This window comes from Lathamus discolor, chromosome 3 (assembly GCF_037157495.1).
Source record: "Lathamus discolor isolate bLatDis1 chromosome 3, bLatDis1.hap1, whole genome shotgun sequence".
Taxonomy (NCBI): domain Eukaryota; kingdom Metazoa; phylum Chordata; class Aves; order Psittaciformes; family Psittacidae; genus Lathamus; species Lathamus discolor.
The window spans coordinates 24,972,368-24,995,903 of NC_088886.1; the positions used below are offsets into that span (position 1 = coordinate 24,972,368).

Genomic DNA, 23,536 nt, shown 5'->3' on the forward strand with positions numbered 1-23,536 from the left:
TGCTTCTCTCCCTGTCCTCTGCCTGTTCTCTGCCTGTCTTCTCCCTCTCCTCTCCCTGTCTTCCCCCTCTCCTCTTCTTTCCATTGCTTTATCTACCTTTATTTGATATCCTGAATTTAATTGAAGGGTGTCAATATAGCTTAAGTGGATTTGATTCTGTAACTGTATCCACTTGTATGGGTGCAAATCAGGAGCAACTTCTCTGAAGTCCCTGGGAAAATCTGGGTGATATCTTAATAAGATTCCATGCATAAAACCAGCAGATTCAGTTCGGTGCTCAGAAGGTCTTCATACTGCCTTCACGTAGAATATGAAAGTCTTAGAGGTTTTTTGTTATACTAATTACAGATGCATATGATTGCATCAATACATGCTGTATACAACCAGTTCTCTGTGTATTTGTTCTTAGTGCAACAGCGTCAATCTTACGAGCCTGGCTCAATCAGTGCCCTGAGGATTTCAGAGAGCCGCCCAACTACCCATGTCTGCTGAAGATGCTGGATTACCTAAAGAAGAATATATCTGGCTCTGACCCAGAGAGAAGGGCACAGAACCTCTTGGAGCAGTTCCAGAACCAAGAAATGGAAAATGATGGTAAGTTACCTTTCCCTTCTCTCAGACTGTAAGGTATCACAGGGATTTAGGTGGAGTACATTTCATCAACTCGTGCTAATTGGCAATGTTGTGAGGTGCACCAGTGACTTTTCTCATAAAAACAAACAAACAAACAAACAAACCCAAACAAAACACCACACACACAAAAAACCAAACAGAAAAAACACCAAAAGCCCCTTCTCTGTCTGACTCTGCAGGTTCTGTGTGGGATGAGACTTGCACTGTGTAGGTGCCTATGCCTGTTTATTCTGGGGTATATTGGGAAATCCAGCACTTCTCTAATGTTTAGCCAGAGATTTGAGATTGCTGCAGCAGCTAAGTGGTTAATTGTCAGTGCACTTCCCATGTCATTGAGATAAAACACACAGCTGCTTTTTGGCTGGTCTTCTGATTTCAACGCACCACCCACCCCAGCATCCCCCAAGAAAAGGCCAAATCAACAAAAAGCAAAATACAGAGCTGTAACAAAATACAGCTTGAGTCACAAGCCTTGTTGTCATGAAGCTTTTCTTCCTAGTTACCATCATGTCAAAGGAAGTGTCTGTGGCTGTTTTTTCCTATTTGAGTGGCTGGTATCCAAGGACAGAGGAAAACCTTACGTTATTGGGAGTCACAGTCTACAGAAAGAAGAGTGAACTGTAGTAACACATGTATGCTGTGTGCAGCAACAAGCCTGACACATACCCTTATCCTGGTCAGAAAGCTTCCTGTTACGTAAACTGAGGAGTCATAGGAGCTCACGTAGTGCGTGAATGAGAACTAGAATCAACTCCCAGCTTTGGTAGAGGGGTGAGAGGGAATAATTCATGTCATAAAGCATAAAGGAAATGACAGGAAAAAAACAAATTTCATCCCATAAAAATCATATCTGCCAGATGTTCCAGAAATACAATGCCAATGCATACTACTGTGAAATGCCAAATTAATTCAGTCCTTAAAATGTACATAAAAAGGAGTACTACACAGAGCCCAGGCTTTTTCCGTCTTGAAAGCACATAAGTGAACAGGATTGCTAATTGTGTGCCTATTGATGTCCTTTCCTGGGTTTGGTTCCCCCATGTCAAAGAAAGCTTACAAGAGCTGTATTTGGGTTCATCTGTTGTTCCAAGCAAACAGAAGTTCCCAGCAGCCCTGCTTCTACATTTGTTTCCTCTAAAGCGTTCAAATTATGCTATGAATTTACAAATTTGGGTCCTGACCCTACAGTTTGATTTGTGCCATCAGACCTCCATTCAGTGCTGCCATCAATTCTTTCAGCTTGGGCAATACAAAGCTAGGTAAGCCAGAGACTGCAAATTCAGAAGGGGTGCATGGTTGCTGTCAGTGAAGTCAAGCGGGCTGCTGGGCTTTGAGAGGGCTAAATGGATCAGAGCTATTTGAAGATGATGAGATACTTGAGTAGAAGAGGATTCCAGCTTCTGGTAGAGCAGGGAAAAGACTGGTTACACAGTCATGAAGAATGAGAGGGAAAGGAGGAAGAGGCATGAAAAAAGAAAAGGGAAGTCTTGCATTGTACTCCAGGACCTGGTTTTAAGGGCACTGTGAGGTTTGGAATAGGGTTGTAACTCAGTGATGCAGATTTTCAGTTGAATTTCAAGAGCTGAAAGGAAAATGAGGAGTCACATAGCAAAAAAAGAGAGAAAAAAGTGTAACTCTTGTAACGGTTTACTAGAAGTCCATTCAATTACGCATAATGTTATGAAACAGCCACAGAAAAATAATGCTGAAACAGAGGTCTCCGTTTGTCGCATTTAGCTCTGTCAATGAATGGTGCAATTAGAATGTGCAGGTGGAAATCTGGATGCAGCCTGTAGTTACAAGTTATTACATCAAAACTGTAGCAATTTACAGTCACAATTAGGTTTTGTTGTTACTTAAGGAAGGAAGGAAAAGCAAAGTATTTTGAAAAACAGTGATGAAGTATCACTTTATCTGCTTTTGCTGCTTTGATGTCTGTTCTGCTTAAACTGGGTATAAAGTATTGCATAAGATACTCTGAAATGCACTGTTGGTTTTGTTTACTGAAATCTCACTAGCAGTAAACTCAGTACCTTTGTCGGTAGTCTTCAACAAGTCCATTTTTTCCCCCCTCCCTTCTTATGGAGTTACTGTCACCTTATGGTAAGAGATGAGGAAGAGGATTTATTTTTAGGGATTTTCTGTTTGACTTCCTCCCCTACCATGGGAAACAAGGGCACATTTCTTTGTGTTTAATGTGGCTTTGTTCTCAACCTGTGGGAGCCAAAAAGAGACTTGGGAAAAATCTGTGAAATCCCTTCCCTTCTGCACTGGATCAAGTCCCTCAGTGAGGACAGCTCTCCTCTCCCAGCTCTTCACTGCTGCCCAGTGCAAATTTGGAAGCAGCATTCAGCAGAATGTTTGTAAGTGCTCACTGTGCTCCCTTTTTCTGGGAAAAATGCCTGGAGAGGGAAGGCGAGGGATGCTGGAATGAACTCTCTTCAATATAGTCCATGTAGCCACAAATGGCTCTAAGAAATCTGGTATCTCCTTTTATTTCCACACACAGGAGATGAAATCTGGATATAAGAGCATTCTTAGTGCAATATTTTTGGGGATATAATTGCATACTCCTCCGTTTACAGTTTTATTATTGATGTATTTTTTCGATTATAAGACATAAATATTGAAAAGTAGATTAACAAAATTCTGCAATGTTAATAAGGAATTGGGGTGGTGGTGATGATGTTTTTCTTTTGGAGGAATGTTTAACAAATGGGCAAAGCCACTTCTCTGCTAAGAGACTCTAAATACCTGAATTCTTTCTAACTGTGTTTCTTTATCTTCCAGCTTTTCTTTGCTAGTTCAATCTTAGGGTCGTCATCTTTCCCACTAAACTATGCAGCACAGTGAGGCATTTGCATCAGCCTGGACCACTTGGGTGTTCTGCTATAATATGTACAGTGATGTCTTAAACAAACACCTGCTTTAATTCACTGTTTGCTGTATAAATTTACCAAGTCATGTTTTCCATCCTGGACAGATGAGTTCCATAACACTTCCCCCAGTAACCAGTGTGATGAAGAAGAACTGGAGATCTGCAGTCCAGAAGAATTCTCTTCTTTCCAAGAACACCTTGTGGCGGAGCAGTTGACATACATGGATGCAGTATGTAGAGCATATGTACTACTTGAAATGCTAGTGGAAATAGGGCTGGGCTTCTAAATTTTGTTTATTTATTTATTTAATTTTAAGTTTTGCATCAGTGTAAGAATAGTGTTCCAGAACAGGTCTATTGTTGGGACACAGAACACACCTCTGGCTTGGTTATCCAAACTTGCTTTCTTCATTGAGCTCTTTCTTTTAGTCCTTTGGGTTTTTGTTGTTGCTGTTTTGTTTGGTTTTGTTGTTGTTTTTGTTGTTGTTGTTTGGTTTTGGTGTTTTGGGGGTTTTTAAGTGTGAAATTACACTGTACAGCCTTTTTTGCAAAGTTTAATATTTGGCACCTGAGAAATAGCACATTTTGGCTATATTGCTGCCTGGCCTGAAGACGTATAGGTGCTCTCAACTGTAGTGCTCTGATTTGGTTTGTATCAAACTCCTTCAAATTATCATCCTGTAAAAAATTTTCCCCTTTGGTTGTGCAGCTGATATAAGGGTGTCTCTTCTTTTCCCAGGACTATTTAGCTGACAGTTAGGGCATCAAGCCTATAAAGAATATGCCAAAGTATGTATTTTAAACTAAGTGAAAACAACTATTTACTCTTTAATACCATATTAGATTTATATCCAGTATGTACTGTAAGCACTCATTTCTTCTTGTGGACAGTAGAGATCTTTGAGAATCATGCTGACTTAGGCACCTCTATTTCATTCTAGGAACTCTTCAAGAAAGTTGTGCCCCACCACTGCTTGGGATGCATCTGGTCTCAAAGGGATAAGGAAGAAAACAAGCACGTGGCACCTACCATCAGAGCTACTATCTCTCAGTTCAATGCAGTTACCAACTGTGTTGTCAGCACTATCCTGAATAGCAAGGAACTCAAAACACAGCAAAGAGCCAAGATCATGGAGAAGTGGATTCGTATTGCACATGTAAGGCATTTGTTCTAGGCTGTTTAATGTTTCTTGTGCTGGGTGCCTTGGATTGAGGCAGTTGGAAGGGGAGAAGGAGGTTGTATGCATTGGCCCCAGGCCAGTGAACATCTTGGCTCTAATTCTTTATGGTTTTGACTGACTTTCTTTGTAATAGCAGATGAAGTATTGCCCTCCTCTCCTTAGTTCCTTCCCCATCCTGGGAAGAGGGCTGTTGCTTGTATCTTGACAGTGTTGGCAGTGCTACTTGAAGGGTGTCAGATACTGTGTCTTGCACATGGGAAGTGCTATGTACTTGATAATGTAACATTTATGGTAAGATAAGTATGAATTCAACCAGTTCACTTCCCTAGGAAGAAAATACTGCTCGTATCAGTGAAAGCAATTAAGGGATGGTTGATATCATCCAAAGGTTAGACTTGCTTTCAGAAGAAAGTTTTAACAAGAATGGATTAGGACTGGCAGTGGTGCAGGCAGTGGCCAGATTCGGAATAAGCTTTGCGCTTACCCGCCTCTGGCCATTCATAGTTAGTCAATGAGCATCATGCTCCCTCCCCTGCATCTGTGAACACCACATGGGCTGAAATCAGACATGGTGGGAGATACATCAGATATATGTAGGGGGCCATGTCATAGGCCTTACAGAAGTCCAGATATGACATCAGTAGCTCTTCCCTTGTCCACTGAAGGCCACTAGATTGTTCAGGCAGGACTTGCGCTTGATGAAGCCATTTTGGCTGTCTCAAAGTGTTTCCCTGTCCTCTCTCTGCCATAGCAGAGTAGTATCTAGGAGAGGATCTTGTAGGAAATTGTGTGTTTGTTAATCTTTGCGTGAAAGGGTTTTGTGTGCCTTTTTTTACATAACTCTGGTTTGCTTAGATTTTGTCTTTAATATCTTACTGTAACCTTTTTAACTCCCCTCAGAGCGCTGGGAAGCTGGCAGTACGCTCAATCTCTCTTTTTGAAGAGAACATTTAAAGCACTTTCATATGAATACGTATTGACTTTTATTTTAAGAATCACATGGATTCTTTCTGAGCTATACAAAATAAGCAGTCATAAAAAGCTCAAGGCAAACAGAGGTTTTCCAACATTGACAATGCACTTCTATGCTTCCAGAGTATTATTAGTCCTGGCACCTAAGCTCTGGCAACTGCATGGTTGAGGAAACTGGTATGGGGAAATAGACTTTCACCTCTTTTGGCACTTACACCAACTTACGTTATCATCTGATGGCTGCTTTATAAGCCACGTGAATGGATTATGAAGTTTGATTCTGGTTTTCTGTGTGCAGATCTTTAAACCGCAGATGATAATAGCTAAAGCAGGCTTTATGGGCAGCCTGGGCCACAGCCTGGGCAGGTGAGTACGAAGCAGCCTTCTGCTCATCACGGGGCAGCAGGGAGGCCTGGGGGAGCCAGGAGAGGCATCACTCTCATCATATGTGTTCTGTGGATGGTGAACTTTGTTCTCCACCTCTACTGATGCAGTACTTCTCCCTTTACTTAATTCATGCACATAGTGAAATACGCCAGTCTTAGCCAAGCACATGAAAATGCATGTGCATGCTCTACAAAATAACTGTGTATATAGAACAGCTGGTTATATATAACATCTATACTTAGCTGCCCACTTCTGAAGCAACTTGCTTGCTTTTTGCATGCAAATTAGTATTTTGAATAGTTAGAAGCCTGAATTAGAAAATAAGCCACTCATTAGTGTGCAGTTACACAACTAACTGTAACTTAGCAGCATGGAGTTCCACATTTGTTCCTGTTAGTGACTTTTGGATCCAGTTTCTTGGTTTACAAGATAAACTGAGTAATTTCTCTAACTGCCAGCCCTCCAGACCTCTCCAGTCTACTCAGATATAAGCTTCCTGAGCAGAAGCAGCCGATCTCACTCACACAATATTTTCTTTAAAAATAAGTGAAATAATTAGGATCTTGTTATGCTTCATTTTTTTAAATCAAAGTTGCTTCTGCACAGGATTCTTTCTGGTATTGCTCTTGTGAAAGGCACAGCATGAAACAATTATTCAAACCGGTCTTAAAAATACTTCTTCTATACAGATGAAAGCTTGCTGAAGTTTAGTCTGCAATCAGTTAAATTACTGAGAACACAAAATCCAATATTGAATTCCTAATGTGTTTTAAATTATGGAATAGGCAGCTAAGTCGAGATGATTCCAAATTGGATCTTCCAGTCCATACTCCTCTTGTATTTGGAATAAAAGAAATGCTGAAAATTTGTGCCGGTTCGTGTTCTTTCCAGCCTGAATTTCAAGTTGAACATAAAAAAAGGAGCTCATTCTTAAATGTGTCAATCTCTGAGGAAGAACTGTTATGTTGCTTCTTTGTCACCAGTCCATGCAAGAATAGCTTTCAGACCATGTGCGTCCTACCTCATGATCTTGAACTTGGCCTTTATGTAGCCAAATTGCATACCTACCTCAAGTGCTGTCTGCCCAGTCAGTCTTCTTAAGCCACACTATAAATGTGGCCTTCTAAGTTGCAGAAATACTTTTTTCTTTTCTTTCCCTTAGGTAAATAAATGGGAGTAAATGTACATGTCTTAATTGTTCAGTCAGTCTAAATGCAACTCATGAACAGAGTTGCTGATATAGTAAGGTCTGACTTTTGTTTATGCTAAGGTTGTTTTACATTTGTTCGGTCCAATGAAGGAAACAAATCATGTCAATTTTCACTGTAAGGATCCTTTACATAATCAGCATTATCTGTGTTATAATCAACCCCATAAAAATTTGCAGAAGCAAGAATTGTAGTTTGAGTACGTTCTCATCTACATGCAACAGTCAAATTGGCAGGTGTTCTGTCTACTTAATGTGCATGCACAGTGTTTGTGAGAGCTTGTATTTGCAAGAGTTCCTTAAGTCATTGGTGCCCGTGCTCTAGTTCATGGGTCACCAACAGATTGCCAGGAAGGCACCAGTAGATTGCCTTGAAAAGTCCAAGGCCAGACTTTCTCCCTTCCCCTTGCTTCCATCTGCTTTACCAGGAATCTGCTAGGGTGTTAAGAATTAAGCTTTTCAGTATCCTTTTCCATCAAAGCTTTTGCCACAGAGAAGCTGCATAAGAGTTGTCAATGAACCAGCCTCTCAGCTAGCATTTGATTGCAACTCTGGAGAGGCTGGAAAGGTTTTTCTCTTTACTTGCGTATGTACTTGAATAACAGGCTATTCCTGTGCATGTCTTTATTTATAACTGACAGGTGGATGATTGAGGGTAATATTCTAAATACCACATATGAAGAGGCAAAGCCTGCTTCTTCCCCTAAAGGGTAAAAGGGATTGGTAACTCTAAAGAGCTTTCTAAGAGGTGAACATCTGTGCTTTTTGGCTCTGCTTCATGGACTGGGTTCCCCTTTTATTGTTACTAGGAGCACTGAAAGCTGTAGCACTAAAATATCACCATAAGTATATGCAAGTGAGGAAAACACTATTAAAGTACCAAGGCCTGAAAGTATTTTGTGGCTGGAGGAGGGAGTGATATTTTTGATGCCAAATATTTGCACTGCTGCCTGCTTAGATGTGAGAACGTGTAGCAAGCATGACACCAGTCAAACAGAAGAGCATAAATGTATTTGTAATGCTGAAATTTAATGCTCCCATGTTTCTAATGGCTTCTTTCACAGGAATGTAGGATCCTGAAGAATTTTTCCTCCTTAAGGGCCATCATTTCAGCACTGCAGTCCAACTCCATCTATCGGCTGAAGAAGACCTGGGCATGCGTTCCAAAGTAAGCCTCTCGCTCTGCTCCTATGGCCAGTCCCAAACAGAGGCAAAAAGCTCATTGTTCTTTCTTTTCATCTTGTTCCTATTCTGCTCCTTTGTGGACATCTGTTCTGTTAGAACTTCTCACTCCTGCGAGGCTCAGACCCCTTTTTTGGGTCTGGTTGCTGTGAGCTCTCTTACATATTGAGGGGACAGCTTGCTCTTGGGGATACTGGGTCTGTTCTGTCCTTTATATCTTACTGGATCTTCCACAACCTCTTCCAAAAAGCTGTGCTACCAGCTACTTGACCAGAGCATACACACTGCTCTCAGACAGTCAGCAAAAGAGCCCCATGATACTTGTCTGTTATCTTCTCTCCCATGAAGTTGGAGGAGGTCCAGGTTGCTACAGCCCTCACTAATCCTCTCCTGGTCCTGACGTGTCCTTAAATATATCCCTAAACAACAAAATCCAAACCTGTATTAAAGACAATACTTCATACATGGGAATACCTGGCATATTTACTGCATGCCAAAGAGACACCAGAAATCTCCTTGTAGGAAAGATGGTGTTCTGGTCATTCAGTTTGGGAGGAATAGATTTCTTTTCTTTGCCTTTGATAAACAAAGGAAGATGTCACTGCCAGGCAGCAGAGTTCTGCATTTCTCCTAGAGAGGTGGATCTTTTTTTCCATTGCCCTGCGTTGCTGTTCCTGGTCAAAATATTGCCATCTTGTAAACATAATGTTGGACAATAGAAAGGGACTCGTTCAATTAAAATGCTTCTAGCTTTATGGAGTGCATGGAATAGGGCAAAACCGAAGTATGTAGGATACCTCAGACAGCTGTTTTTCTGTCCCTTGTATCCGTTTACATCCTTTCTTGCAACAACCTCATAGTCTGCAGTGTAATTAAAAACCCTGCTCAGGGTCTGCATGTATATGGTATTTCTAAGTGATGCTGTCAAATAAGATCTACTTTATTGGGAGCACTAGGAAGGTTCATAGGAGTTGTGCAGCATCTCACTGGATGCAGTTTGGTTGTGTTAATCTTTTTATATGCCCAACTGTAAATGATTTGTGAGAAAAAAACAGTGATCTGATCTATTTAGAGTGCTTACTAATGACTCAAACTTTACTTTTTTCCTGTACAGGGACATAATGCTGATGTTTGAAGAGCTGGGTGATATCTTCTCAGACCATGACAATTATCTGACAAGCAGGGAACTACTGATGAAGGTGAGAATTAGCTGAGTTGCAAGGCTTGTGAGCTCAGTTAAAGCTGAGGTTAATGTTTTTTCTAACCAGCTGCCAAGGCTCGTCTCTCCCTGAGCTGCTGTATGTGGTGCTTCAGGGGAGACAGGTCCATGAAACGTGTGCTTTTCTGTTGGGCTCAGAGGTGATTTCATTGTTCCTGAAAAAAACCTACACTAGCATTACCCTGTTGAGCTTGGATACCCACAAGCAGCAGGCTGCAGCAGCACAGATTCAGTGGGGACTTGTTCACAAGACAGCAGGTCAGGATCGCTTGGAGCCCTTCAAGTTGAATGTCACACTGCTGTAGTTTGGTAAGGCTCCTTTGGGCATGGTGAAGTCTAGCTCCAGAATAGCTCTATGTGCTGTACTGCACCTGTGACAGCACTGGAGCCACAACCAGAGTGAAGAGGTGCTGTGTGGTATAGTTTTGCTGAAGCGGGTTACAGGTTCACGCTTTGGCTTTATGCTGCTCTGTCTAGAGAGATAAGCCTCTCGCTTGTGTACCTCTTAGCAGACCTGGAAAGGCTCAGGTTTGCCCTGGTGAGTGCAGTGCGGCTCCAGATGAGAATCTCAACTGGGCTGCACCACTGTGGTACTTTTGACTTCACTGGAGCACTGCCCCTCAGCTTCAGCCGAGGAATGAAAGCAAGATGTTTATCCATCTATCCTGTAGCTTTCTCGGACCCAGAAAACGGGACAGGGAATTTTGAAGGAACAGGCTTCCTGCTGTTGTGTGTGGCCAGATGGACAGCAAAGCAGGCTCTCTCTGGAAGTTTGACTTGTATGCTCTCCTGGGTGAATCCCAAGTTCAGGAGCTTGAAAGGAGGGAGGAAGAACAGCAGGGAAAGTTTATATTCTGTAGAAAACTAAGGAATGCTTGCAGCAGTATTTTCTGTTTGCATAAAAATGTTTCCAGAACCTGGCTGATCAGTTTACTTTTTGGCAGTTGTATCCAGTCAATCTGACATTTGTACCTTACCCCCTTGCCTTGGTATCTGAAACGCTGTGTTTTGCTCAGGAAGGATGGGTGAGCACATTCAAACCTGTCAATCTGCTTTGTTTACCATGAATTATCCACCTCTGTCACTAAGTTTTAAAGCAGGTGAGATATTTTGAAAGTAGTGAGAGGAGAAAAATTCCACGGAATAGCTAGAACCTCTCTCCTACTCCTTGTCTTGGACCGCTTTGTAACGACTGGAGTGTTCACGTCCACTGAATCCTTAAAGCCTTTGTTTCATTTTACTATAAATAATCTCTCTAGGGAAGCTTTGTTTGACCTTGCCTATCCATCCTCCAATTTAAATGAAGAGCAGACAAAATGCCATGAGACAGGTCGGCTGGCATGGAGAGAGAGCACTGTGTTCTCCCCAGACAACAGCTCTGCTGCAGGCTGCAGTTTTAGCTTCTGCGCCTGCCTGCCGGCTGCTGCTAGAGAATCTTGAGTTTACCTTTTAAGTATCCTGAAGATACTGAAACAACACTTCTTGTTCACTTGCTCCTGTTTTTTAGCCAAGGAAGGAAATACAGTTTGAGTGATCTGTTCAGTAACTGACTGAGAGAACTAAGCATTGTAATGAGAGTCTCTTTACAAGTGCAGACTGTTGTTTTGTGCCTCTTAAAAGACACTGATAATGATTCATGCCCTATCTAACTTACCACTGGAAAAAAATAACAGTAACTCCCAGCACCCCTTATGGATCCAAGGAAATAAAGGCTACAGGTCTATTGTGAAATACCTCATACATTCATAAGAAAGCTTATATTGCGGAGATAAAAACCTATTACTTTAATTTCCTGTGTGTTTCTGGATTAGTAAATAAGCCACAGAGGGTAGTTGCCAGATCTCTATGTCAGGGCATAAGAAAAACAACAAAGCCTTACATACGATAGAGATGTTTACTTGTAGTACTCCTGATTAGGAAATTCAACCAAAGTTCTGGGGTCAGGAGTTTCAGGATAGAGTTCAGAAAAGCGTCTAGACACCTGAAGTATATGTAAGCTGCTCTGATTTGAGCTCTTGGGAGATTTTCAACAGCACTTAGCTTTGGCCTGAGTAGAGCCATTTTGCAAAAGATTCCCTTATAGTCATCCTGTGGGATTTTGTCCAAAATTCCCAATCAGTGTATGAGCCCCAGAAAATTAGCGCACATACACACGTTTAGCTGGACAGCAAATGTTTTTGCTGGCCTGGCTTGCCTGGTTAAATGTATTTGCAATTGTTTTACACAAACGTAGTTGCCAGCTTACCGCTTAGCTACTCCGTTAATTGCCTTTAATTCCCTTTTAACTCACAGGAAGGAACATCCAAATTTGCGAATCTGGACAGCAGTGTGAAAGAAAATCAGAAAAGGACACAGAGGCGACTGCAACTTCAAAAAGATATGGTGTGTTTGGGGTCCTTTTTGACCTGGTAACATGATTAACCCTAATTGGTGAATTATAGAAGCAGCAAAACCTAGAAAAGTATTTAACAAAGTGAATGATCTATACTTAATACTCATGAACGTGCCTCCTGTCAAGAAAAACAATCATATCAATGCTACTGATTAGCTGATACAAAGCAAGTGAACCAAAATGTTTAGACTGAGTATGCAGTCAAATTGTTTGTCCCTGTACATATATGCCAGAAGCCGTACTGCCTTCATGCTGTGGATCGTAGTAAGCAGGTAATACTATGTGTGCGTACATGTAACGTGCAGAGAGAGAAAAAGAGATGATCCCACACATGCATCCATTTTTCTGGATATACAAACAATTACAAAGTGGGATTCATGCTGCACCCAGCTCAAGCTGTTGGGGCCTAAGCTGACCTGTCAAGCTGTGACAGGAATGGCTTTTAGTGCAACCCAGCTGTCCTTTTACTTCAGCATCACCCATATGTTTACAAATATGTGAAGGGTAGGTGTCAGGATGATGGAGCTAGGCTTTTTTCAGTGATATCCAGTGATAGGACAAGGGGCAATGGGTGTAAACTGGAACATAGGAAGTTCCACGTTAACATCAGGAAGAACTTCTTTACTGTAAGAGTGACAGAGCACTGGAACAGGTTGCCCAGGGGGGTTGTGGAGTCTCCTACACTGGAGATATTCAAGGCCCGCCTGGACAAGTTCCTGTGTGATGTACTGTAGGTTACCCTGCTCTTGCAGGGGGGTTGGACTAGATGATCTTTTTAGGTCCCTTCCAACCCTTGGATTCTGTGATTCTGTGATTCTGTGATCACCCGCCTGTGTACTGAAATGCTGGAGGAAATGGATATGCAAAGCATCAGCATTGCCAATGCATTCAGTGATCTGATGCTGGGAATGCTCAAAGATTGCAGGATTTGGTGGATGTATGCAGGGGCCACTTTATGTTCCCTGGTGCCAGTCTTCCCCTGCAAGAGTTAAGTGGGTATATGGACTTGCTTTTCCCGTTCACACTTGAAAATGCTTAACATCCCAGCCTGTTCTTTGGGATGGACACTGAGCCAGGAGTTTGGCCTTAGTTTCAAGTTTTGAGATTTACTAAGCGTGTCATATAAAAAAAAGTAACAAATGATTGATGAATATAAACATGAGTTCCTAAGTTTCAACTCTCTTGTTTCTATCGTACAAGAAAGAATTCCATTAACTGTTCTTGTTAACCCTTAGAGAGAAACACGATGAAAGCCATGCAGTAAAATACATAATGTAAATACTGAAATTCTTGTGATAAAGAAAATCAGCTGTGGCCAGAACAGAAAGCTTTTCACTTTTAAACAAGCTAATGAATCTTCTGCCATACTAGCTTCAAAATTGCACAGACTTTTACAGAGATTGTTTTGTAAAACATACCTGGTTTCCAGTCTGGTGAAAATGGCTTTCGTCTCAAAGTTGGCAAAGATTTAAAAGGACAGGGGGAGAGAAATCTGGGATGCTTCTGGAGGCAAAAGTGCTGAATATGATATTCTGTCTATTTGTTTGGAAAAAAATATGGATCGTGTTGGATGGTGCAGACAAGCATTTTGTTCACAAGTTTAGAAACAGCCTGAACAGCAGCCCAGAAAGTCCAAAATTTAAGTAATTAAAATGCAGTGAGTGGCTGGGGAAGACGGTCATTTCTTGGAGGAAGAAAAACGGTGACTTGATTTGTCTTGACTGTCACATGGTGTAACATCATTAAGTAAATACCCACTGGAATGAAGCGGAGAAACTGCTTACATGGGCTAGCTAGGACCATTCCTCAGCTCTTTCTGTTGTAGTAGGCAACCAAGAGACCCTCTCCCTGGTGCTCTACGCTTCTTCCACAAGCAAATTTCCCTGGTGACCCACTGTTAGAAATCAGTGTATGGTGGCAATGCTGTAATTATAAAATCACATGGCAGTATTTGTAAGAAGATCCTGGGCTCCTTAGGATTTGACTTAAATGCTAAGATTGAAGAGGTCCTCAGGACAGTGAGAAGAGTGTGCAGCAAGCTCACTGCCTTGGACTTCAGGAGAGCAAACTTTGGCCTCTTCAGGAACCTGCTTAGTAAGGTTCCATGGGATATAGCCCTAGAGGGCAGGGGGGCCCAAGACTGTTGGTTGATATTCAAGGATCACCTGCTACAAGCTCAGGAGTGCTGCATCCCGACTAGAAGGAAGTGCAGCAGGAGGGCCAGGAGACCTCCTTGGATGGATAAGAGGCTGCTGAGGAAAATTCAAAGGAAAAAAGAGGCTTATCAAAGGTGGAAGCAAGGACAGGCGGCCTGGGAAGAATACAGGGATGTTGTCCGGGAAGCTAGGGACCAGGTTAGGAAGGCTAAGGCCCAGTTAGAATTAAACTTGGCCAGGGATGTTAAGAATAACAGGAAGGGATTCTGCAGGTACGTAGCAAACAAAAAAAAGGCTAGGGACAACACAGCCCCCCTGAGGAAGCTATCAGGAGAACTGGCTGCCCTGGATTTGGAGAAGGCTGAGGTTCTGAATGACTTTGTCTCGGTCTTCACTGGCAAAGGCTCTGACTGCACCACCCAAGTCCTGGGAGGCAGACACAGGGACTGTGAGAATGAAGACCTTGGGCCCACTGTAGGAGAGTCATCAAGACCATCTTAGGAACCTGAACATGCACAAGTCCATGGGACCTGATGAAATCCATTTGCAGGCCCAGAAGGAGCTGGCAAATGAAGTTGCTAAGGCACTGGCCATTATATCTGAAAAATCATGGCAGTCAGGTGAAGTTCCCAACGACTGGAAAAAGGGAAATATAACCCCTATTATCAAGAAGGGGAAAATGGATGACCCGAGGAATTACAGACCAGTCAGTCTCACCTCTGTGCCTGGCAAAATCTTGGAGCACATTCTCCTGGAAGGCATTCTAAGGCACATGAAAAACAACAAGGTGCTTGGTGACAGCCAGCATGGCCTCACTAAGGGGAAATCCTGCCTGACCAATTTGGTGGCCTTTTATGATGGCGCTACAGAACTGATGGACAGGGGTAGAGCAGTTGATGTCATCTACCTGGACTTGTGCAAAGCGTTTGACACTGTCCCACACGACATCCTTCTCTCTAAATTGGAGAGATATCAGTTTGATGGATGGACCACCCGGTGGATAAAGAACTGGCTGGCTGGCCGCACACAAACAGTTGTGGTCAATGGCTCAATGTCTGGCTGGAGACCGGTAACGAGTGGTGTCGCTCAGGGATCAGTGTTGGGACCGGTCTTGCTTAACATCTTTGTCGCAGACATGGACAGTGGGATTGAGTGCGCCCTCAGCAAGTTTGCTGATGACACCAAGCTGTGTGGTTTGGTTGATATGCTGGAGGGAAGGGATGCCATCCAGAGGGACCTCGACACGCTTGTGAGGTGTTCTGATGCCAACCTTATGAAGTTCAACCATGACAAGTGCAAGGTCCTACACCTGGGTCGGAGCAATCCCAGGCACAGCTACAGGTTGGGCAAAGAAGAGATTCAGAGCGGCCCTGCAGAGAAGGACTTGGGGGTGCTGGTCGATGAGAAAATGAACATGAGCTGGCAGTGTGTTCTTGCAGCCCAGAAAGTCAACCGTATTCTGGGCTGCATCAAAAGGAGCGTGACCAGCAGGTTGAAGGAAGTGATCCTGCCCCTCTACTCTGCTCTCGTGAGGTCTGTGTAGAGTTCTGGTGTCCTGAACACAAAAAGGACATGGAACTGTTGGAACAAGTCCAGAGGAGGCCACAAAGATGATCAGGGGACTGGAGCACCTCCCATATGAAGACAGGCTGAGCAAGTTGGGTCTGTTCAGGCTGGAGAAGAGAAGGCTGCGTAGAGACCTCATAGGAGCCTTCCACTATCTGAAGGGGTCCTATAGGGATGCTGGGGAGGGACTCTTCATCAGGGATTGTAGTGATAGGACAAGGGGTAATGGGTTGAAACTTAAACAGGGGAAGTTTAGGTTGGATATAAGGAAGAAGTTCTTTACTGTAAGGGTGGTGATTCACAGGAACTGGTTGCCCAAGGAAGTTGTGAGTGCTCCATCCCTGGCAGTGTTCAAGGCCAGGCTGGACAGAGCCTTGGGTGAGATGGTTTCGTGTGAGTTGTCCCTGCCCATGGCAGGGGGGTTGGAACCAGGTGATCTTAAGGTTCTTTCCAACACTAACTGTTCTACGATTCTATAAATTCTGGATTAGATACTGAGGAATACATGTAATGAAAGAAAACATAATTTGTAAGACCACTGTTTAAGCAGAGTACTTGTACTTCATTTTTTTATACAGGAGCATTCTAGCATTTTAATTATTACCACTTGTCAGTCAATCCAGCTTTGCTCTGATCATTTGCAGGGAGTAATGCAAGGCACGGTTCCTTACCTTGGGACCTTCCTCACTGATCTCATCATGCTTGACACAGCCCTTCCGGACTATGTTGAGGTAATTTGGCGTGATTTTTTGAATCCTCCCTGCCTTCCCACCACTGTGTGTGTCTGTTCCCCTATCTTCTACTGGGAAGGAGTATGCAGCTTTATTAGCAACAAGAATCTTGAGTGCAGGTATCTCAAATGAAAAGCTTAGCATTGTATTTTGTCTTGGTTTCCTAGGTTAGAAAGGATGAAGATGGTAGGTTTTCCATTTTTCTGTTTTATTTTCTGAAAACATTTTAGGTATAATGATTTCTGTGAATAACTGGTAAAATACACAGAATGACAAATTCAGCTCTTCAGACCGATCAGTGAAGTGCTTCAGTATTGACTCAGACTTGTCACTCTTGGCAGTTCCCTTCTGTCCATGCTTTGTGTTCAGTTGGTGAACTCACTGAGGAACACTGCTAAACTGAAAGCCCAGCCAAAAGCCAAGTTTGTTTCTTGCATTCAAAATCCTGCTAGTGTTCTTCAGACCTGATCTCAATACAGCTTCTAGGAGCACTCTTGTGCTTTTCCTTTTGGGCAGACTGCCATTTAGGCCATGAGGACAGATATCCTTTGGAGACTCAGATGAGTGTTGTGGTTTATACCAGATCTGAAAACAGCTATTTTTTGAAGGTGCTTACTCAGGGCAGGTCTGTGCTTTACATAAACTTTGCTACTTCTTCCTGTTTGTGATGAAATTCAACTGAGCATGTGCTCTTCTACTCTGATCCCTTCTCTTTCCTCCTAACAGGGTGGCCTGATAAATTTTGAGAAGAGACGAAGGGTAAGCTGAACATTCTGTGATTTTAAGTTTAGTGAGGCCTCTTCTAGAGTGAGGCCGTTTGTCTTTGCTCAGGCATATACAACAGCTGTTAATTTTATTCAAGTTCATGAGAAAAGAATCGATCCTAGAAATGCTGTGAGCCTCTGCCAAACTCTGTGTGTGGGGATGGTGCAGGAAGAGAACCTATTTTTTAGATGTGAGCAACAGGGGAAGAGGAGCTCAAGCCACTTACTTCCATGGGATTTACATCTGTGGCATAAGACTATGCGTTGAATAAGACCTGGTGGCATGAGAACTTTGCATTCCAGAAGATACAGTTTGTAAATATCTTCCTTCTGCTGCAGTTAACTATTTGTAGGTAAAAGGCTGCAGAGAATGAACTAGGTACATAGGACTGAGAAATAAATGCTGTCTTTCCTTTCAGCCTGATCCTTGTTGGTCAGATAGATAATGCTATGTAGGAGTAAAGGTACTAAGGCTGCATTTGTCTAAAGTAAGTCCCGCCAAATCTCCCTTCTGGGGTCTGAAAGGAGACTTGGATTTGGCTGTGATGGAGCCATTTCCTTCCCTTAACTGCTTCAGTTCTACAGGCCACTTCTTGGACTTGCCTTGTATGTACAGCTAAATAGCTCAGGATGCTAATAATGCAATACAGGTGCTTCTCCACGGCCATCAGTCCAGCTTCATACAAACCAGTGCCAAAGCTTCCCTCTGAACCATGATGAATACTCAGCTCCGTACCTACATCCTGATTCTATAGCCTCCTCTAACACAAGGCAGTTTTAAGGATTATTTTGGCAAAGTGTGTATGCACATTCTAGTCACCTGTATTAAGGGTGGCATTTTACGTTCCTCTGGTGCAAGTTTGAGCGCACAACGTGCAAAGTTGAGGAGGATCAGATTCTGCTTTCATCCCAGGCACCCCTAATTATTACCCTTGCTTGGTGCCTGAGAACCACTTAAGTTCAGAATATGATTCTTCTCTCAGAGCTGGTCTGGCTAGCACAGGGGTGAGAGGGTAGGTTAGGCTGAAGGTTTTATGACCTTTGCTACTCTTGTTCCTAGAGGAACAACCAGCAGTGCTGCTGTTTGGTGGGTTTGCACCAGCATTACACTTCAGTTGGTACTTAAGAAAGGACTTCACTGTTTGAAAAACTGGTTCTTGAAATTGTCACTCATCTGAAACTGAACTTCAGGTCAAACTAAATTTGTCCTGGCGCTTTTGGTCTGTATGTTTATTATATGAATGAATTTTGCTTTATCTTGTTTTCTACTTAGAATTTATTTTTGATTATGTATTTTCTTAGGAATTTGAAGTAATTGCCCAAATAAAGCTCCTACAATCAGCATGTAACAGCTATTGCATGGCACCAGACCAAAAATTCATCCAGTGGTTCAGAAGACAGCAGCATTTAACTGACAAGGAGAGGTAGGTTAAGTCCTGCTGGCGAAGCAGGCTTTTCTTACTCCGCACCCACCTGCAAATAGGTTATGTCAGCCTTTAGTTATCCTCCTAAAGGGGCTTGTATATACTGCTGCTCTGGGAGAGTGAAAATACATCTGCTTTCTGCTAAGCAGCTGTAGAAAACCAGTTGAACACTTAGCAGGGTTTAGTTTTGAAATCGGATATCAGACCTGACTTTGAAGTATGATAGTCTGTTGGGTCTAGGCTGTCTGTATGCCCAGACGTGTGCTCAGACGTTGATCCTGGGAGATGTCAAGATGCAGTCACTGAGCCTTCAGCTGGTGGATGCAGGCAGCAGGTAGCCACAGCCACGCAGAGCTCACTGAATGCTTGCCAGATAAATGTCTCCCCAGGCATTTGGGGTGGGTTTTGCAGCCCTGCTGAATTCTATGGTCCTGCACGTGCTGCTAGGCCAATCTGAGACAATTTACTTATGCATTTTAATATCTCCATTATGTAGATGAATACCCCTCTGCTGCACTAAGAGTGTAAACGCAGATACATGCTGCATTGTACTGAATCATACTAAAAAACTATGTCAGCTTATCCATGATGAACATAATCCAAAAAATGCACTAGTTGTTAAAACTATTCTAAAGAAGTGAAATATCCCCTTCACTGTGGTAAAATGAACACACAGCTATGTTCCTCTCTGTGGAATTGCAGCCTGTGAAGTAGGAATACCTGAAGGTTTCTCAAATTTCTTGAATATTGCTACTTTGAGATCTCTGACTAATAGTCTTGCCTGTAAAAATTAACTCAGTGGCTTCTGTTCTGCAGTTACGACCTTTCACGTGAGGTTGAAGCAGCTGCTGACACCAGCACCACATCACCAAAATCTCGGAAAAGCATGGTGAAGAGGTTCAGCCTGTGAGTATAACGGAGGAAAGGGCATTTGGTATTTGATCTATTCAGGCTTATATTAACACAAGTAGTACTCATTTCACCAGCTGAAAAACCTGGCTGGGGATCCAGAGCACTGAATTGCTTCAAGAAGACACCATCAGCTAGAAATGCAAACTTCTGAAGCTCTCTCTGTCTACTGTTATAAGTAATCATGAGGATTATTAATGACAAAAGAGATTAGAAACAAGCAAGCCTTTCTAAGCTGTCAGAAAAAGGAACAATTTTAGTGCTAGTTTATAAATTCAATATGTATTGTGTAATAACTTCCCTGAATGCAGTAGCAAAACAAAGTAAAGGAGAATGAAGTCTGGCCTATTATTAGTCTAGTTTGCTATACACATGCAAAAAATTCCTTGCAGGGTTTTAATATGAAAACTGAAGTTATCAAAAAGGCATTTGATAAGGGAAACAATCTGCCTAACTACCTTTAAATTAAAGAAGGAAAAAAAAACCATGGGAATGTGGTCCGATTTTGTCTTATACCACAGAGATTCAAACAGAAGATGGGTGGAGAATGGGGGCATACAGCTCAACAGACATGGGAAACAATAGACTAGCAAGAATTCAGGGAAAGCTGCAGGGAGTGAAAGCAAAGACCAAGGACTGACGTAAAAATATCTTCAGGGTGAGAAATTTGAACTTGATGTGAGAGGACATATGAAGGGACTCCCGTATATCAGCGGCATAATCAAGATGAGGGGGAAAACGATGAAGTTGACTGCACTACCATCTCTTAACTGTCCTTTCCTGCTTGACTCTTGTACATAGTTTCCTCAGAACAGTCAGTTGCAGTTCACTTCATATCAGTGCTACTGCAGGTTAGGGTCTGAAAGAAGAATAGATGTTTTCAATCTAGAGTTTTGAGTTCTGATACACAAAAAAAATCCAGGAAGCTGTTCAGAAAGTGTTTCAATGAGTCAGTCTGAGTTGGTGATAGGACGATGTGACCTTTGAAGATGACGGTGCCTGTCATTTGGGTCTCCCTTCGCCTGTGCCTAAACTGTGCACAGGAGGTGTTGCTGGAGAGCATAGGCTTTATTCTTTCGTTTCTGATTGTGTTTCAGTGTTGTGTTGTCATTTACCGTACTGTGTTTGTTTGCACTGTGCAGTCTTTGTCTAAAGAGTTGTTTCATCTGCACGCTGAATGTGTTTTCATGCAAATCAATACTGTAGAAAAGGCTGGTATAATTCATCCCAGGAACAGCGAGTGACACCTCTCTAAATTGTCTTAAACCATTAACTGCATGCCAACTAACATCTAATTCACCTTGTTTCTCTACTTAACATATTATACAAGTTTGTTTCCTTTGACACTCCTTTAAATTTATTTGAGCTGCATTTAGAAATGAGTCTCAGAGAGAATGAGCAAGCCTGTAATTTACACTTTCTTCAGACTCTTAGAGAAACTGGTAGCTGTGGCTCCTTTATTAAGTGAAAAATTTGCAGCAGGGATGAATTTGCCTTTTGAAACCTTTGCCTTGTGTATGGCCATGCATCACCTTTCATGCATGTCGTGGTTTAAACAAAGTCAGCCGTAAATCACGCAGTCGTTCACTCACTCCTCCCCTTCTTGCCCTCCCCCTGCTCCTGGAGGGACAGAGAGGAGAATCGAAAAGAATGCAACTCCCACGGGTTGAGATAAGAACAGTTTAGTAACTAAGGTATAACACAAAACACTACTGCTACTACGAGTAATAATAATGCTAAAGGAAATAACAAGGGAAGAGAATACAACACCTCAGCACCAGTCAACTGATAACTCACCCAACCCCACCCGGCCGAGCACCGACCCATACCTCGTCCAACCCTGCAGTCCCAGCCCTTCCGGGTAACTCCCGGTTACATCCTGGGCATGACGTGCTGTGGTATGGAATACCTCTTTGGTCAGTTTGGGTCAGGTGTCCTGTCTCTGCTTCTTCCCGGCTTCCCCTCCTCCCTGGCAGAGCATGAGGCTCACAAAGTCCTTGGTCAGACTAAAACATGTGAGCGGTAACTAAAAACATCGGTATTATCAGTGCTGTTCCCAGGCCAAAAGTCAAAACACAGCGCTGCACCAGCTACCAAGAAGGAGAAAAACAACTGCTGCTGCTGAACCCAAGATAGTGCACTGTTTCACTCACTCATGGTGACTGAGTAGGTCTTGAGCTGCCTTGTGTACGCAGTCCTGGCCTGCTGTCAGGGTGTGACAGTAGTGCAGGACTGCATAAGGTGGAGCCAGCTGCCATGCCTCGAACTTGCCCCTCATCCCGTGTTTTGTGAACACATCGGATTTACCATCAATCATTTCCTAGCAAATGAGTCTGAAAATCTAACAGTCCAAAGAGGAGCCTTGTTTGTGACACTGGGACATTAGCTATGATTTTGGCCTTGCAGCTGGTGGGTGTGCTAGGTCAAGAAGGTATTATGTTAGTGTATAACAAGCTCTCTTGACAAACTGTCTAAACAACATAGAGGAAATGAAAACAACAGGACAATGGAGGTAGGAAACCAAAACAATACATAGGACTTTTGAACCAAGTGACAGCTTTGCTTAGCCCAGCTCTGTCATGCTTTCACTTACTGGCTTTTATGCTTTGTTTTCTATACCAGACTGTTTCTAGGCTCTGAGATGATTGCCCATAGCACACCCATCAAAGAGCAGCCCAAATCTACCCCAGGTGGGAGCTCTGGTGAAAGCACAGACTCGGCCAGTGTTTCATCATGTGAGTTTAACCACTCTGAAGCTGAAGACGTCTGCATCGGTCCTGTAGACACTCCTGACACTCTTGACACTCCTCATGAGTCTCAGAAAAAGGTACAGTCTGGGCCTGTTGCCAGCAACATATATATATAAAAAAATTATAAATTCTTTCCTGTTAGGGTGGTGAGACACTGGAATGGGTTGCCCAGGGAGGTTGTGAGTGCTCCATCCCTGGCAGTGTTCAAGGCCAGGTTGGATGAGGCCTTGTGTGGGATGGTTTAGTGTGAGGTGTCCTTGCCCATGGCAGGGGGGTTGGAACTAGATGATCTTGAGGTCCTTTCCAACCCTAACTATTCTATGATTCTAAATATGTATAAACATATATAAATAGCATGTAAGAGGCTGTTGACACACAGGCAGGCCCTAGACGCTTTCCCAAGCCTGTTGGTCTTGGCTAGAGCATTGCTTTGAGTGGAATGGAGAGACTCTGGAAATAGATGTGTAAAAATGGAAGCAATGCAGTCAGGATTTTTGCACAATCCTTTCCATGTTGCTCAGATACGAGGCAGACTGAAGTTCTCCTTCCCTGAAACCTCATGTTCTTGTGCTTGGCAGTGTTCTTCGCTTGGGTAAGACCATAGAGAAGCACAAGATGAATTTTTCTTTCAGTCTCTAACTCTCCATTTTGAGAGGGATGGGGCAGGTTAGTGACAGTTCTGTCTTCTAGCCTGGAGTGAAGAGCCTGAGCATCGCACTCTCTTATGCCACATTAGCAGTAAAATGGACAAGAGGATTTATAAGTCCCCACAAACAAAACCAAATGAAACAGGAGATGGGATCAGCTGAAGAGTAGTAAGATCAACAGCCAGTCATTGTCTCCTTGAATATCTCAGGGTTGATGACTTACTCTGCTGTCAGGAGCCTGCTTTTGTGTCCATCCTCAACCAGCTGTAGCTGGAAAAGGAAGTTCGGCTTCAGCAGCAGCTGTGTGCTCACAAAGCTCAGCTGCAGTAAGGCTGTGCCTCCACTCTGGGAAAGGTGTCTTCTAGGTGTGGAAGCATGTGTGCATTGGTAATGGCCTAACCCCGGGGAAGACAGAGCAGCTGCAGTTGCCCACGTGACAGGCAGGTACGGTCAGGGTTGACTAATAACCCTGTGGGTTTGACCTCCTATGAGCTGCCCCTGCCAAAATGAATGCCTTGCCTTGACTCAGGTTAATTTC

At 43.0% G+C, this 23,536-nt stretch overlaps 1 protein-coding gene across 3 annotated transcripts in view; it reads left to right on the forward strand.

Moving 5' to 3' along the window:
- Window positions 1-23,536, forward strand: part of LOC136011803 (ral guanine nucleotide dissociation stimulator-like 1) — a 70,249-nt gene that overhangs the window by 41,328 nt on the left and 5,385 nt on the right. For all 3 annotated transcript variants that reach the window (XM_065674188.1, XM_065674189.1, XM_065674190.1), the window contains 11 exons: window positions 410-594; window positions 3,617-3,741; window positions 4,453-4,668; window positions 8,323-8,426; window positions 9,555-9,639; window positions 11,952-12,041; window positions 16,418-16,504; window positions 17,231-17,263; window positions 18,571-18,692; window positions 19,509-19,598; window positions 22,224-22,428. In XM_065674188.1, the coding sequence (XP_065530260.1) occupies window positions 410-594; window positions 3,617-3,741; window positions 4,453-4,668; window positions 8,323-8,426; window positions 9,555-9,639; window positions 11,952-12,041; window positions 16,418-16,504; window positions 17,231-17,263; window positions 18,571-18,692; window positions 19,509-19,598; window positions 22,224-22,428 (1,342 nt within the window). The remainder of the gene's footprint in view (window positions 1-409; window positions 595-3,616; window positions 3,742-4,452; window positions 4,669-8,322; window positions 8,427-9,554; window positions 9,640-11,951; window positions 12,042-16,417; window positions 16,505-17,230; window positions 17,264-18,570; window positions 18,693-19,508; window positions 19,599-22,223; window positions 22,429-23,536) is intronic.